Source organism: Aulostomus chinensis, chromosome 15 (genome assembly GCF_037954235.1).
Source record: "Aulostomus chinensis isolate RoL2024-O1b breed Wild chromosome 15, RoL_Achi_v1.0, whole genome shotgun sequence".
Taxonomy (NCBI): domain Eukaryota; kingdom Metazoa; phylum Chordata; class Actinopteri; order Syngnathiformes; family Aulostomidae; genus Aulostomus; species Aulostomus chinensis.
The window spans coordinates 2,802,749-2,818,434 of NC_141334.1; the positions used below are offsets into that span (position 1 = coordinate 2,802,749).

General features: G+C 44.6%; 2 protein-coding genes across 6 annotated transcripts in view; one reads left to right on the forward strand and one right to left on the reverse strand.

Annotated features, from left to right (window-relative positions):
• LOC147248223 (rap1 GTPase-activating protein 2-like) overlaps nucleotides 1–288 on the reverse strand; it is a 78,398-nt gene extending 78,110 nt beyond the window's left edge. For 2 of the 3 annotated variants that reach the window (XM_086179339.1, XM_086179338.1), the window contains exon 1: nucleotides 230–288. The gene's annotated coding sequence lies outside the window, so the exon portion shown is untranslated. The remainder of the gene's footprint in view (nucleotides 1–229) is intronic. The other variant, XM_086179343.1, reaches the window with a different exon arrangement.
• uimc1 (ubiquitin interaction motif containing 1) lies at nucleotides 226–13,894 on the forward strand. Of its 3 annotated transcripts, none has more exons than XM_086179335.1 (23): nucleotides 226–437; nucleotides 692–781; nucleotides 1,490–1,613; nucleotides 1,776–1,860; nucleotides 2,027–2,145; nucleotides 2,568–2,748; nucleotides 2,916–3,064; nucleotides 3,323–4,078; nucleotides 4,810–4,864; nucleotides 4,990–5,096; nucleotides 5,486–5,601; nucleotides 6,368–6,605; nucleotides 7,216–7,320; nucleotides 7,874–7,929; nucleotides 8,009–8,184; nucleotides 8,396–8,457; nucleotides 8,594–8,693; nucleotides 8,796–9,107; nucleotides 9,630–9,702; nucleotides 9,795–9,894; nucleotides 9,985–10,033; nucleotides 11,261–11,294; nucleotides 11,650–13,894. In XM_086179335.1, exons 3-23 carry the CDS (start codon nucleotides 1,512–1,514, stop codon nucleotides 11,822–11,824), a joined length of 3,150 nt encoding a protein of 1,049 aa, XP_086035461.1. In that variant the 5' UTR covers nucleotides 226–437; nucleotides 692–781; nucleotides 1,490–1,511; the 3' UTR covers nucleotides 11,825–13,894. The 3 variants fall into 3 exon arrangements, with proteins under 3 accessions (XP_086035461.1, XP_086035460.1, XP_086035459.1); XM_086179334.1 differs by having other exon boundaries at nucleotides 5,489–5,601; nucleotides 8,790–9,107; nucleotides 11,650–13,893; XM_086179333.1 differs by having other exon boundaries at nucleotides 227–437; nucleotides 8,790–9,107; nucleotides 11,650–13,893.
• Nucleotides 13,895–15,686: the final 1,792 nt, after the last annotated feature.

Genomic DNA, 15,686 nt, shown 5'->3' on the forward strand with positions numbered 1-15,686 from the left:
CACGTGACATGCAGCATAGCCTGTGATGAAATTAAATAGCCGGATGCCAAATGAACACAAATCTTGACATGTATATTCGTAAATTTATCACCGCCATGCTAATTCACCCAGAAACCCAATGAGGGAAGAGTTCCTGTTTGACTGAACGACAAATTCAACTGGATTAAATTCATTGTACATTTCGTTGTGCGAGAGGCGCTGACATCGAACGAATGAACGTCAGTTTGACCTGTAACGCTTCGGTCCTGCCAACGGTTGGTGTGCAACAGTGTCCCTTGGTTCCGCGACGAAGCAGCAATAGCAGCAGCAGAAGAAGAAGAAAACAAGCCCATGATGAAGTAGAAGAAGAAGAAGGACAGCGACGCGCTGACGTTTTAATCACGTGACTGTGTGATCAGAAATAAACATGGCGCCGCGAAAGTGAGGAAAACTCCCCTGTGAGTGTTTCGAATCAGAAAATATTTCGTTTTTTGGTTTGGTATTGTAGTTTCTGTGCTGTTAAACCGGTGAATGGCTGGTTGGTATTTTAGGCACAGGTTTTACCGGCCGTTGAAACCGGAAGTCCCTCTCTGTTGTCATTCCTGGGAGGGTTGTTTTTATGTAGAGCGATGTTCCTGCGTTCATGAAGCTAGCTAATAATGTCGTAATTCTTTCATTTCAAATCACTGAATCTATTTGATCTGTCTCTTAGTGATGCCTGGGGTCTTCAAAGCTTCAAACAGTGCCGTTAGTTTATCCCCACCCGGACAGATGAGAGCAAGAGGAGGTCGGTCCTTATCAGGTACAGCTGATGGAGATGTTGAAGTGAAATCTGGAACCCCTGGGGTTCTGAAATCGTCCCAGTACAGATGTGATTCAGTCAGGACATTAATGGTTTGACGTCACATTAGAAGGTGCTTCTCACTATACGACACCAAAAATCGGTGCAAAAACAGACACAGACGCACAAGTAAATCCAGAAAATGCAATTCAAGTCGGCCTGTCAAGATCAGCTCAAACGAAGCGAGATGAGATTAAAAATATCAAATCCTCACGTCTCGTCTGTCCCATTGTTAAAACTTTCAAGTTTCACCTCACAGTTGTGTTTGATTAGTTTGAAAAAAGTCCCCTTCATTTAGTGTTTTGCTTTTTCTTCAAGCAATACTCTGCAAATGTTTTGTTTAAGAAAACCAAACTATCTTCAATATGCGAACTCGTTTTAAGTGGTTTGGTCTTTTTTTAACAGCCTCTTCATTTTCAAGCAGCTGGTGTTCCTGGCTGATTTATCTTGACAGTTTTTGTGGAAGTTAAGTTAGAATGAATTAAAAAAGAAACAGTTCTTTCAATATCTCAGCTATAAGCTAAATGCAGCCTCTTTCAAAATGGTTACATAATAGAAATGGGAGAGTTGGGAGTTCCACTGCATATCCAGCATGCGTTCAACGCGGATAAGACGCTTAAATTCACTCATACACTGCAATGCAACACCTTGATTTGTGTGCCTGTTCAGAGCTACGCAGCAGCCGGTCACGATGTCTCACAGGAAACTCAGAAGCAAGGATGTTCCCTATGAAAGCCAACAGATGGACGAAGACACACAAGTGGACCAAATTCCCGATGACAGAGAAGACAAGGTAGCGTGTGTGTGTGTGTGTGTGTGTGTGTGTGTGTGTGTGTGTGTGTGTGTGTGTGTGGTTGCTGAGCAGAGCTGAGATCAGATGATGGTTGAGAAGAATGACAGTGCTGGATAGGATGTGTGTATTCAAAATAATCCTTCATAATCATTGTTGTTGCAGGAGGAGTTCTCAGTGTCGCTTCTGGTTCCATCAACAGCGAGAGAAAAACGCAGGAGGGAGAGAAATGAGAAAACCAAACCCAAAGGTACTGCACACGTTATTTCAATGTTGCCTACAGACTCTGCCTTCATATTCATAATTTTTTGTTGTTGTTGTTCAAAGCTGTTCATCATCTGGGTTGTTTGTCAGTGTGCAACAATAAGTTTAAAACCATGTTCATTTAGTCTCACTCTTTGTGATGTTGCCCTCAGAAATGACGGAGGAGGAGATGATGGACTTGGCTCTGCGTCTGAGCGAACAAGAAGCCAGCGTCAGTGCGCGCAGAAGGCAGCAAGAGGAAGAAGCCATGATGAAAGCCATCCAAGAGAGCGTGAGGACCAAGTTCTCCTTTGTTTTCTCGGGGTTGTGAGGGAAGTATACGCGTCTGTCTATTCTCGGGTTCCTTCCAAACTGAAACAACGCCAGTGTGACACCTCCCTCGTCATGGTGGGGTTTAGGTTTATTTTCTGGAGTTTAGCAGAGAGAGTTATTTTTCAGGAAAGTTTCAGGAGCGTAGTTATTTGTTTTGTCATCCGGAGTTCATATTTGGTTGATTACACTTGTAGCTGTGAAGCAAAGAAACCAATTTCTTTTGTTAGGAGTCACTGACGTCACACCATCACACTGGTTTCTTTGTGTTGTGACTACGAGTGTACAAAGTGTTCTTTGCGTTAGCTGCTCTCACGGCAATTCTGGTGTGCGCTCCTCCTCTCTTCCCTTTATTGAGCAGCCTTGTACAATTCCTCTCACCAGATGGTCAACCAGACACAACCGTGTCTGTCCTCCACCAGTCAGAGCCTGCTGGCTGAGGGAGGGGCTTCGCTCAGGCTAAACTCTCGACGGAAACTTTCATACTCAAACAGGAAGACAGCGTCCGTCATCAATCAGGGGGCGTCACAGGACGGCAGCACGTCGGAGAGGAACATGAGCCAAGGTGATTCCCTAAAGGCAGCACAGAGGAAATGTTTGACTGACCTCCTCTCAACAGGCTCCTCTCAGGAGGGTAAAATAAAAGAAAGTGGCCCAGTGGTTGAAAGACAAAGGACACAAATTACTGAAATGATCTGCTGAATGTAGCTATGAGCTGTGTTGTACTTACAGGAGATGAGAATAATATCAGGAATAAAAAGCGGAAAAGGAAGGAAAGCAGCCCTCTGCTGGAGGTGCCAGACTCCCGGACTCAAAGAATCTGCTCTCAGCCTTCGCCTCCCACCTCCGAGTCGCTCCCTGTTCTCCTAGACTCACCTCAGGTACAATATCTGATCGGCCTGTTGATTATTGGTTTGTGTTTTCAACTGCTTCAGTGAAGGCCGGATCGCAGGTTGAGCCAATCGGCTGTAACACATGATATTGTTGTTGGCGGCTTTCGGTTTCGCTGCACTGAGAATGAATTCATGTAACTGCTGAGACAGAATGATGACACAACGCACTGATGAACCAAAACTAAAAGCAAAAAATGTCCATTTTATGTTGACATATGTTTGTGTTTGTGTCTTGATCCAAATTAGAGCTGCGACTCCACTCAGATTGAGGACTGTGAGCTGCGTAAATCCCCCGTCTTCTCTCTGACAGGCTGCGCAGCCGAGGGTCACATCCCTCGTCTGAGCAGGGACCTGCTGGACACCTGCAGGATCTCAGGGTTTGCTCCGTGCTCTCAGGACTGTTGTACCTCCACTCATAAGAGTCAACCCAGTGTTCAACCCAAGAGCCCGACATTTCCCAAAAGCCCCAGCAACTTCCCTTTGTCTGAGAGCGGCGCGGCATGTCCCAGAAGCCCTCTCTTCTCAGAGACTGATCAGGGAGACAATGCAGTCCTCCAGCTGAGTCCGGACTGCTTTAAAAGTCCAGTGTTTGGACGGGACACTCAGCAGGAGAGGTCCACAAGTGCCTGCAAACCACCAGTTGGAGTCTGTAGCCCAACCAGTGAAAACTCAGGGTTCATGTTCTCTCCTCAGGAGAGTCTGACCTCGTCTCTGATGCCCACATCCTGTCAGCCCAAGAGCCCGGTATTCCCGAGAAGCCCTGGTCTTCCCCAGAACCTGAACCCCTCAGAGAGCTCAGCATTCCCCACAAGTCCTGTATTCTTGGAGACCGGTAGAGGACAGGACAGACAGACTGAGGAGAGTCACGGCCGGACTAAAAGCCCAGTGTTTGGCAGGACGTTACGGCGAGAAAAGATTCACCCTGACAGGAATGGGCTGAGCCGTTCATGTCAGAGATCGTCCTGCTCCAGTGAGGAAAGCTGGGACCAGTGCCTGAGGCGGGTCAGTACCAGCAAAGTGCTTCTGGGCTCACGTGACCTTCATGTTTTATCTTATATTGTAACTTCTATTTCACTGAGATTTTCACACAACAGCAACATAAAACCATGACTAAGTTCACCATTGCACCAGATGGAGGAGAAGGAGTTACTGATGAAATCAAAGGTCGAGTTGAGTTGTAATTAAAGGAAGGGATAATAAATGATGAGCTCAAATGAAACAGCATCATTCCTGATGACAGTAATCAACAACATGGACGACGTTGATTTTCTGTATGTTTCCGCAGCGAATGTGTTGCAGCGTAACACTCGGCATTGTTTTGCTGGGTTAACAAGCTTTTCTTTTTTCATGCAACCAATCATATCATTTCCTGATTGGATGGTACTTGTTACCATGGTAACCAACCAACCAACTATGGAAGTTGCTTGTTCTTGTCGTCGGTGTTTGTCCTGAGCGGTAAATGTTTGATCGTAGAGTCAGGCGAGTCAGGCCGAACAGCCACACCCTCCTCGCTCTACGCACACAGCAATCATGACTCAGCAGTATTACTTCTTTCATACTAAGCGTCTTCCGGTTTCTGCTGTTCTGGGGAAAAATGTCAGATAAATAATAAAAGTTAGAAAGCATCGTTACAATGATCGTGATAGAAACATGGCACCAGATATTGGAGCAGGATGACGACATCTGTACGTGTCATTTCCTTATGTTTCTTGTTGTTCTGCTTTTAAATGCAGGTGGATCAGAGTCAAGATGGCAGGTTTAACAAAGCCACTGTGACACTGAAATCAGGTACAGTCCACAATCCCACATTCATCGAGGTCAGAAGTCATCACCAGCTGTCAGGTCTTCACTTTGCACATCTGCAGGACTCGAGAGTAAGCGTCTGCGTTCTGTTCTGTGCTTCCTGGTTGTAGATGACGCAGACGTGCTGAATGAGGTTTCCAAAGACGTGAACTCGTCAGAAATGGAGCTGACCAGCGACATGACGCTGCACTGGTCTGACAATGATGAAGATGTGACGGTACAGGGGCTCTCTCTCACCCTCCTCACACAAAGCTTCCCTGCACTTGGACTGATCTGCTGCCACGCGTGTGTCCTGCTGTCAGAAATACTAGAGCGACAAATATGGATTTTCACACAGCTGGAAATGGTGCTGAAATAAAAGCACTCTCTCCTGATATTCACCTGAGGGGTCATCAGCACAAGCAGCGCCTCACATATCACATGCTGTCATTTCATACATTGAAAAGTGAAAAATGAGGAAAAATATTTGCACACCCTCAGGCACAAAGATTTGGAAGACAGATGCGTGGAGAAAAAGGTCCTGGAACAAATAGAAGACGTGTTCAGACGTCGTGTTTGGGTTGAGGTCTGTTTCACGGCATCTTCCTCTTCTTCCGTCTCTCGCAGCAGGTGGGCTCGCCCAGCCCCGTCTTCCCTGAGGAGAAACCTGTTCACCAGGCAGACAGCCAGGCGGCCTCCCGCAACCATGGGACTGCAGCTGCTGCCAAAGAGCCAAACCGCAGGTATAACAACTACGAGTCCACCACGAGTCACTGAGACTGAGAGAAATTTGCTCTGCTGACTTACTGACCAACAGTCTCTTCAGCTCAGAAGCGACTTAGTTTGATCACTCACTTCGACAGAGTGGAACAACACCGGTGTACCGGCTCCTCTGACAGCAAATGGGTTCCGCGCCCATCTTTATTAGGGCCTGAGCCTGAAGGAACTTCAGGCGAAGACCCTATTATGTTTTTTTTCTAATGTTCTTCCGAACTCTTAAAGCTTTTTCTTCTAAATCGTAACATGTCAACTCACCCCTCCGCCGCTACAGAGAAGAGTCTGTGACTCGGCTTCCCTCGACTTTACCGAGGTTAATTACAAGTTTCAGTGTTCCCTGCAGTCCAGCTTCAGCTCGACTGTTGCGGTCGAGTCTCTCAGACACGGTTAGCGACTAGCTGGTGAACATAGCGGACAGACGTTTCTGTCTGGGCCTGGAGGAGAGTGAGGTGTCTGCTTCCATGATCCTTACAAGTCTGACTGTCAGTAGTTGATAATAAATGTGCTGTTTGATTGAGTGAATGACTTAGTGACTGTTTCACACTCCCATACAGCAGGCGGCAGTATTCCTTAACTCTGGTTACTCCACCTCACAATACTGGTATTAGGATTGTTATTTACTTGCCAAACAACCACAAAGACCACACCTCTGATTGTTACTATTATTTTGTTTAAGTGTCAGATCCGACGTTCTTGACCTCCCGTTGAATGAGGTCATCTCTGTGTTTCCAGCCTGAATAGTCGCTGCTCTAAAGAGGACAGCAGCTCCAACAAGCTCATGTCACTCGGACCTGCTTCCTCCTCCACATCCATCTGCCTAGAACCTTTTCCCGCCACAGAGGAAGAACCACAGCCAATCAGCAAGCAGGACACGGCGAGCCGGGAGTCAGCGCCACCTGCTGGCACGGTTCACTACTTCTGGGGGGTTCCCTTCTGTCCTCGAGGCGTGGACGCAGACTCCTACACACAGGTGTTCAAACCTGGTGATCAGCTCTTCATCCAAGCCCTCTGTGGATCAGTTGTTGATCTACTTCAGTATCAAAGCCTTTATTCTCGTTTTATGCTCAATTATTATTCCTTAAAATGCTCTTTTGAATTTTATCTCCTTGAGGACTAAAGCTGCATTTTCTTGTTCGCCTCCACACCCTCGATCTTGTCGAAAGGGTTTAATCTGATTACTAAATGTCATCAGCGACTGTAGAACGCTTCCTGTCCTCAAACTGCCGTAATACTATCAACTCTCAGCGACAGGGAAATGCTTAGAATGCAGAATACTGCAGTATTTTACTTTGAAAACAATCTACTGAGTGACCTTGTCTGAAGTTCATTTTGAGCTTAAAGCTCAAGTAATAATAAAAAAAATTTTTTTTTTAAGCGTTCGTAATTTAGAATGAAAACTGAAAAGCTGTTTGACTCTCAGATTCAGTGAATGACGGAGGGTAAGTTTCCAGCCTGCAGTGAGACTGATGACTGAGGTTTCGTACCTGATTTTCTCTTCTTGGATTTTATGGTTTGAGCAAATATGTATTTGGTTTGAGTTAAACTCATCGATGCGTTCATGTTTTTGTCCCGCGGGTCAGGTGATCCTGGCCCAGATGGAGGTGTACGAGAAGAGTCTGAAGCAGGCTCAGAGGAGTCTGCTGAGGAAGGCTGAGTGGGGGGAGGCCATCCTGCCGCAGCCGGAGGTACCACACCAGCTGTCTGTCCAGCCACGTGTTTAATGAGGATTTTTATGTTGTGTGACTGAAGATTGATAGAAATGACAAAACTGAGATGAGTGTGTAGGAGGGTGGAGGAAAACAGCACTTAATTCAATTAACCAACAATGAACAATCTCATGAGTCAGTGGCTGGCAACACATTTGACTCAAATACCTGATACTTTTGGGTTGAACTTCAACTTCTTCTCATCAATGCTGAACCTGAAAGTGGTCTTTGGGCTCGTGCTCCTGTCCAGTCAGCACAGACCGCGAATACAGAAGAAACAAGCATCGTTTCCACCGTCTCCTGTGGTTCTTTCCGTCGTAGCATCTCGCAGCATGTTAAGTCACAAAGATGAAGGTTTTCCCCTCATAGAAGGTCAAACACATTCATTCCTGGTATGAGCTAAAACAGAAGAGTCTAGCTGCTGTACGCCAGGGTCCTTGACTGAAGACGATCATGCAACCAAACCATTTGTGCTTGTGAATAATTTGATACATCGTAAGCTGTGTAACCATCTTTATTAAATGCTTCCTAGAAACCGTCTTCACCCAGATCGCCTGCTGAATCGTCTCAAGAGCTCGTTTCTCCGAGGTAAAACCTGCCAGTGGAACCTTTGATCGCGGTTCTTTTGCTCTCTGTCCTCATTTGGACTTTTAATTTCTATGTTCAGGCGCGACCAAAAACTGAGAAGCAAAAAGCTCAGTGAAGATGCTGAAAGCCCTCCAGCTGAGACCGACGAGGAAAAGAAGAATGAGGAGGAGGAGGGGGCGGGGGAGAGGAAGGAGAACGAAGGAGAGAGGGAAAGTGTAGAGGAGGTTCAGGTGGACGACTGTGAGGTTTGTCCAGGTACTGAAGAACTTTTAAGATCCGTTGATAATTTAAAGCCTCCACCTTAATCATCCAAATCTGTGTGTTTGTGTGCGTGCGCACCTCAAATTGAGTTTCTGCTTGTTTGAAGAGGTAAATCTTCTTCGATCCATGACAGAGTGGTGTCCAGTTTAACTCTGACAGCCTTTCTTTTGAGACTCGATGTGCTTTCCCCTGTTTCTGATGGCAGAGACCCAACTTAGTGACGACAGTATGCAGGGCCTCAAGATGGCCGTCTCCCGTGAAGCTGAGGTGAGGGGAACCAGTAGATCTGGAGTGAGTTTCCTCCTCACTCACAATGCCTTCTCCAGTTTGGAAGTTGGTCCAACTGGAGAAGAATCCCGGGGCATCGTCTCCTTATCATGTTTGGTTTTCTCTACATCTGCAGCCTGAAAGCCCAGAGCAGCCTGAGGTGCGGTTGACTGTCCCAGACGAGGATCCAGCTGTTGACGAGCCACCGGAGGAGGAGGAGGAGATGGAGGTGGACGGTAGGTCCTACTTCTAATATATACCCCAGGAAACCTTTGACTGCTGTTGTTTTAAATGAAAATCCTTTCAAAATGAAAGTTTGTGACCCTTTACAGTTGCAGTGGACGGAGAGGTGAAGGGAGACGTGAACCCTCGCAGCTGCAACGTTGGAGGACAAAGTGTTTCAACAGTGGAGAAGGTGGAGGAGGACACGGGCTGTCCAGATGTGGAGGAGATCAAGGAGAGCAGCCTCCAAAGGTCGTCCTCTCCTGAGCTGGATCCAGTCACCGTCCCTCAGAGCCCTGAAACCAAAGTGGAGTGTCCCATCTGTCAGGGAGCGTTCCCGGTCGCTGAGATCGAGTTGCACGCTGCCTATTGTGACGGAGAGGTGGCCGTCGTGGACGAGCACAGGCCTGCAGCCAAATGTTACCAAGGTTAACATCCCTTTATTCTCCTCAGCTACTAAACAGAGCTGCAAACTGCTCAGGTTCAGTTTTAACATTCAGAGGAATCACATGTTCTACTTAAATGTGTGCAAACATGAAGGGAATTTTCTGCTTGCTTTTATTTCCTCCTAATTTCCTCCAAATATGGCTTTGCTCTACTCCTTCTTTCAGGGCTGTCAAGTGATTAATATAATAATTCAATAGCATGTTTTGTAATTCATCTAAACGAATCACAATCATAAATCACAACTATCAAAAGACAAATCCACTCATGCATACATTTTTTTTTAATGCATTTTTTGTCTATAATTAATCCAAACACTCGAGTCTGATGTTCAGTGTGAAGAACCAGCAGCTGAACACAGAGTAGAAAGTCAGTGTTGGTTCGATTGAGCACCGGTGAGATTCCGTGGACTTAGTTTCCCATCAGGTAGCAGGTCCTGCTGCTGCTTCTCTTCCAGGCGTGCTTGTGTGTGCTGGTTTGAAGTGACGCCTCCTTCTCCGCTTCAGTGTCTTTGAAGCCTCACAGGAAGAGAGCGAGGAGAGCAGCTGAAGAGACCAGCAGCGCCTCCAACGATGGCAGGTGAGAAGGTTTCACCTGCCACGCTGTTCTGTTCTCTGACAAACTGATATTTTATTTTTCTCTGTTTGTCCCCCCCCCCCCCCCCCCCACAGAATCCAAGAGAAATGTTATATCTGTCAGAAAAGCGTTCCTCTGAGAGACTACAGCAGACACACGGAGACCTGCATCCAGCAGACGTTAAAGACCTCAGCGGTTAGCGTCACTACACCCAGAATAGCAATGAAACAAGCAAACTTTCATTCTGAATTTGTGTCCCATCTTTCTATATTTGTGTCCTTCCAGAGAGGAACTCTGGTGTCGGCTCTGGAGCGAACCGAGAGCAGAGATTCAGGTAAGCATTGGCAAAGAAGAGAACGGTTCCGAGCAGAAACGCTGTTTTGATCCGCTGCAGTCGTTCTGATCCGCTGCGTTCGTTGTGATCCGCTGTGTTCGTTGTGATCCGCTGCGTTTGTTCTGATCCACTGCGTTCGTTCTGATCCGCTGCGTTTGTTCTGATCCACTGCGTTCGTTCTGATCCGCTGCGTTCGTTCTGATCTGCTGTGTTCGTTCTGATGTCTCCAGGTGTCTCTGAACATCTGTGACAGGTTTGATTTCCGGCCTCAGATCCAAACCAAACAGAAAAGCAGCCCCCTGTTTTTACGCTCCTTGTCTCTGGAACAAACCGTCTCAAAGGCTCCTTGGTTTCACATTTAGGTCTCCGTTCATCGCTCATGCTGACTTTTGGCTTCCTATTTTATTCCTCCTGGCAAAGTACATGCAGGTGTAGCTGACACATTGAGTTAAGGTCACATTTATTTAATAAGACCATGAATGACACTTTTGTTTATCCTGTAGTGACGTTCAGAAATGTGCCGGGAAAAATGACTGATGTTCTGTAACTCATTTAAATCTTTTTTTAATCTTGTTTTCAATTCAAATATGTTTTCAAAAGGCGGTAGTGATAATACTTGTTGTAGTAATACTACTACAAAAGGCCTTAGTGATAATACTTGTTGTAGTAATACTACTACAAAAGGCCTTAGTGATAATACTTGTTGTAGTAATACTACTACTAATGATGATAATTGGTGTTGCTTTTATCAGCTTTCATATCTGCATCAGCAGACAAACCAGTGTTGTGAATATGTGAGTTATTAGCATTCCAGGTATTTAGGAAGTAAATAATAATGTTGCTTTTTTAAAGTCCCAATGTTTTTCAAGATACACAAAATGTGAATATCATTTATAAGCTGGTTTTTAAAATTCAACACCCGTAAATATCAGTTATCGTCCATAACAGCAAAGTTAGCATCTCATATTTTATTTCCATGACAGAAGAGACTTGATCTCTGCAGTCAGGTGGAGGCAAAGTGATGCTGCTACTACGACTACCATTACTGCTACTACCATTACTACGACTACCATTACTGCTACTACCATTACTACTACTACCATTACTACTACTACCATGACTGCTACTACCACTACTAATATATCGCTCCGAGGCTGTAAGCTAGGATTTTTGCAGGCGCCTGGTTTTTGGTTTTTGACTGATGTGTTGGTGATTCTGTGTTGACAGAAGCCGGGCCGTCGGGCTCCAAGTTCCAGCCAGAGTAAGACGTCTCAGCACACTCTCACGTCTTGATGTGGTCACCAGTTTGTTTCTCTGGTGCACGATTTGACAAATGCAGGCCATCACGGTGGGCCTCAAACCTTTGACCCTCCTCCACCTTTCACTACAGAGGGAATCAAACGCCGCCATGACATTTGTGATGGCAGTAAATCTGTTTAACCCTTTAAAGCTTGAAAACCACAGATAAAGTTGAAGGAAATACCGTGTTTTTTTAATCTATTTTTGTGACAGTGAAAATACAGTAATAAATACTGCGAAGAGCAAGTGGCAGTGTTTCATTTGTGAGTGAATTTCTAGTTGTTTTTTTATGTGTTCGTGCGTTTGCTCACTTTCAGTGATGTCATTGATCTGCGGGACGATGAGGATGAGGAAGAGGAGGAAGGAGTTTCCCGTTTGAAGATCAGCAGCTCACCCATCAGATCGTTCACTCCCATCTCAGAGGCCGCCGGCTGCCTTATCGACTTTAAACGACAGCAGCGAACCAAGAAGCCGAGCCAAAGACGAAGGTGAAGGGTGAAGGTACCGACAAAATTATCAGAGCCTTACAAAAAGAGCGGCGGGTTCTGAACTTTATACCACTTTCCTCCTGATGTCATATTTTGAATATTTATGCAGGTTAACAAACACAAACTTGAATGTTCATACTTTCATGTGGAGTTAAAGTGCAGGGGAAACCTGGTTACGACTCATGTTGTGTATTTATGGTTCCGTTGACTGTGTTTAAGGCTACCTCTTCCTGTTTTGAGACTTTCCCTTTTTTTTATTTAATGTTCGTCTGATTAGATTTCACTGTTAAACTTTCTGAGTTTAAACGCGCAGAAACAGGAATTCTCATTACCCGCTTTGAACCTTAAACTGAATTGATTGGCTGTAGGCACCTTGCAGGGCTGTTACCTTCCTGTAAATCCAGCACTTGTAGTCCAGACTGGGATATCTGATCTGATCCCAACTGATCTTTTTGATTTTGATAGTTTTCAGTTCAACATTTTGCTCTTTCCAATACCTTTAGATTATTACTTCACCCAAAATGTATATTCTGCCTTAGAAGTACTCGCAAAAAGGTATCTTGAATTCACTGAGATGGTTTTTATTTTCTCTTTCTTTGTGACTTCTGAATGCAGAAAGGGCCAGCCACATAATTAGCTTGAAGCTAATGAAGACTGACAGCTAACAACAACAAAACTGCGTATAAATGTGTGTTTACGTGCTCTCAGGTGCAGTCTGGCAAAATTCACATCTGTTGGGCTCAAATCGAAGTGTTCCTGGCTCACCAACAGCTGGATAAAGATGGATTAAACTCGATAATGTGCTCGAGAGTTTATTAACGGACATTTTTTGACAGTTTTGGCTGTTGTTAGCTGTCGGTCCTCATCAGCTTCAAGCTAATTATTCATGGCTGGTTCTGTCCCATGTCTGGAGTCATAAATAAGTGATGTATCATTGAAAAAACATCTTGATCCAACACAGCGAATTGTACTTGAAAATAAAATATCCAAAATACACTTTTTGGGCGAAGCGTTCCTTCAGAGATGGAATACTACTAAAAAAATGAGGTCTGCTTTGATGATACTGCTAACACAACATGCCAATTTCAAAAAAATTCTTACTAATGGAGGCACTTCTAGTTGCTACCATGATGCTTGGTCATGTGAGAAATTGTTAGCATGCTTGCATTAATGGCTAAACAACAGCGCGCTTCACTAACATGAATTCTAAAATTGGAATTTTGCCATGCTAGCTGTACAAATGCTAGCATTTCACCGCTAAAGGTAGCGTTGTAATACTGCAGCAGTTAGCTCACGCAGAAGACTGCTTGCTAAGTGTCAGATGATTCCAGAAACAAACGTGCTGCACACATCTCAGTGTTAAGAGTTTATTCTTACTGGCAGACTGAAGTGACAGCCTGCTGTCAGACTGAATGATTGAGTGAACCAAAAATGGCAGTTCAGTACGATTATCAGAAAAGCTCAGTGTTCGATTCGATTTTTTTTTAATCATGTTGTTTGTCAACAACACACACCTTGGCATACTAGTGTGTAGCCGGGTTAGCATGCTAATGCATGCAGCAATAATATTCTTTTCAAAGCTGAGTTACATAAGAAGTCTGAAATGTCCTTAAACAGCCACCATACTGAAAATGTTGCCCTTTTCTTTTCTTTTCTTTTTTTTTCGGGGGGGGGGGGGGCAGCAACAAGGTGGCTTGGCGTCACCTTCAAGGAAAAATGTTCTGTCTGATCTTTGAGTGACGGTTAACACTTTCAAGTGACCTTATGTAGCAATACACGCAAAATATACACTGTTGGCAAATGGTTGTAATAAATTACAATTATAGTCTGTTAGTAGTTTATAATTTACTGTATTGCAGTTATTGACAAATGTGTTTAATAATGTAGTGAAGAGTGGGAGGAGGCGGCTGTGTGAGCAGGAAATGAGCATCATGTTAAAACACAGTGTAATAAACTGTTAACTGAATGTTTGTATACTGCCTAAATTGTTTCCAAAACTTTAAAAAGCCAAATTCTGTCTCCACTGTCCTACACAAATTTGAGTTTTGTCTTTAACATCCCAGTCTCAACTGTTCTGTTAGCGAGCTAGCTAGCTAGTGCGAGTGATCTTTTGTTGGGATGACAGCCAACACGCCGATGCTCTGAGTAGCGACTGGTACCCACAGGCCCGTTAACTTTGGTGACTTTGGGTTCCCTGTAGCTTCCATCATTTCCTAAAGTGTCTGCGTGACAAACAAAATCTGATGAAGGCTCGCACTTGGAGCCCGATAACCTTCACACTTTTACGCTTGATGAAGCGTAAACGCAGTCGATGGAAATACAAAGCTACATCACGCCACAGATGAACCACCTCGTCGCTTCTTTTGGTTTTGGTGTGACAATGTTTGCGGTCTTGTTTTAACTTCTTGTTCGCTGCACGTCAGCGCTTCAAAATTCAGACAGCTACCCGAGGTGTCATGTCAACGACCGTGTGAGGGTCTTTGAACGCAGCACCTTGAGAGAACTGTTTGAAGGAAACGCAGACAAGTTTACTAGTAAATCAGGCACGATTACTTTGGTGTGAGCAGTTTTTTTTCACGACCAAAATAAATTCGCCGTAAACCAAACGTGTAGAATTATTTTCTGAAAGTTGCAACTGGAGAAACTATTTCGTGTGCTTTTTTCCCCCCAGTTTCAACTTTTGCTCCGATGAACGGTCAGGCGTCAGCACTTTAGATGGAAATTTTGCGGTTTGACTTTTAACACGTTCCAGGTTAAAGATGGAAGCGATTCATATTTTGCAACAGATAAAACACCGAACTTCCCTTTTATCTCTTCTGTCCCAAAAGAAAGCCTCTCCCTCTTTTTGTTTTTCCTGCCAAACGAAAGCCATGAGGTTTCCTGTGAGGCTTTGAAGCAACGCTGCAAGGTCTTTTGTAACATTCTGTCACAATATTCCGTTACACCAACGAGAACAGAGCACGTTACAAAAAAAAACTGACACTCGAATCAACTTGTTTCATTCATTGTCAAGGACGGACACCTTCTTTGTGTTCCAGCGTCTCCAGTATTTGCACATTTACAGAGAACTTCAAAGCAGACTTGGCCAGACTGGACTCTCTCTGGAGAATGGGCGCCACCCGCAAACGACATCGATAGATGGAAACAAGCTTTCAGAATATTTCCTTTTCTCTCAGTGTTTGTCCTCCTGGACCACACATGGAGGAGTTGGCAACCTGCAGAAAAGTCGACTCCAGAAATGACAGAAATGCATATTTCTAATGTGTCTGAGTGAAAGAGTCAGGACACAGAAAAGCGAGTTAGCGATGAGTTAAATAAAGTTCTTAAAACACGCTTGATCATGTGATCCAGTGGCGAAGGTTGTAAAGCCACCGTCATGAATCCCATCTTGTGCTGAATAGTTCCTTCACGCTCAGTAAACCTGCAGTTTGTGTGTGAAACTCAAGAGGAAAATTGATTTGAAGATTTTAAACCATATGGCAGCCTTCGTGACGTCACAGCTAGTTCGAGCCAATCACAGAACAGTGTTTTCATCCACCCGAGTAAGATGGTGAAAGCTCCAGAGCGGTGCCGTTCATGTTTGAAGGAAGACAGGTTCACATTTTACTGTTGTATCTTGATGAGAGGGAAGGAAAGTAACCGTGTAACCATTTTGACACATTATTAATGCAAAAAAGAACTTTAAAAAATAAATGCTATCCATCTGATTATTAACAAAGATTAAAAGGTTTAGAAAACGTGACTCATAAGTAAAAGGTGGAAATTTTTAGGTGTCAACAACCTGTCAGTGAATGTGATGTTCAGGCGGCAAGAATAAAGGCGTGTAGTTTTCGTGATCCTGGCAACTTGAGAGCGAAGTCATGGTT

What these genes read in the sequence shown, in the direction of transcription:
- uimc1 (XM_086179333.1), top strand. Translation starts at nt 1,512, where the DNA reads ATGTCTCACAGGAAACTCAGAAGCAAGGATGTTCCCTATGAAAGCCAA. An exon ending in GGGACCAGTGCCTGAGGCGG is followed by an intron (nt 4,079 to 4,809) that starts GTCAGTACCAGC and finishes TTTTAAATGCAG; the next exon opens with GTGGATCAGAGTCAAGATGG. An exon ending in GCCAAAGAGCCAAACCGCAG is followed by an intron (nt 5,602 to 6,367) that starts GTATAACAACTA and finishes CTGTGTTTCCAG; the next exon opens with CCTGAATAGTCGCTGCTCTA.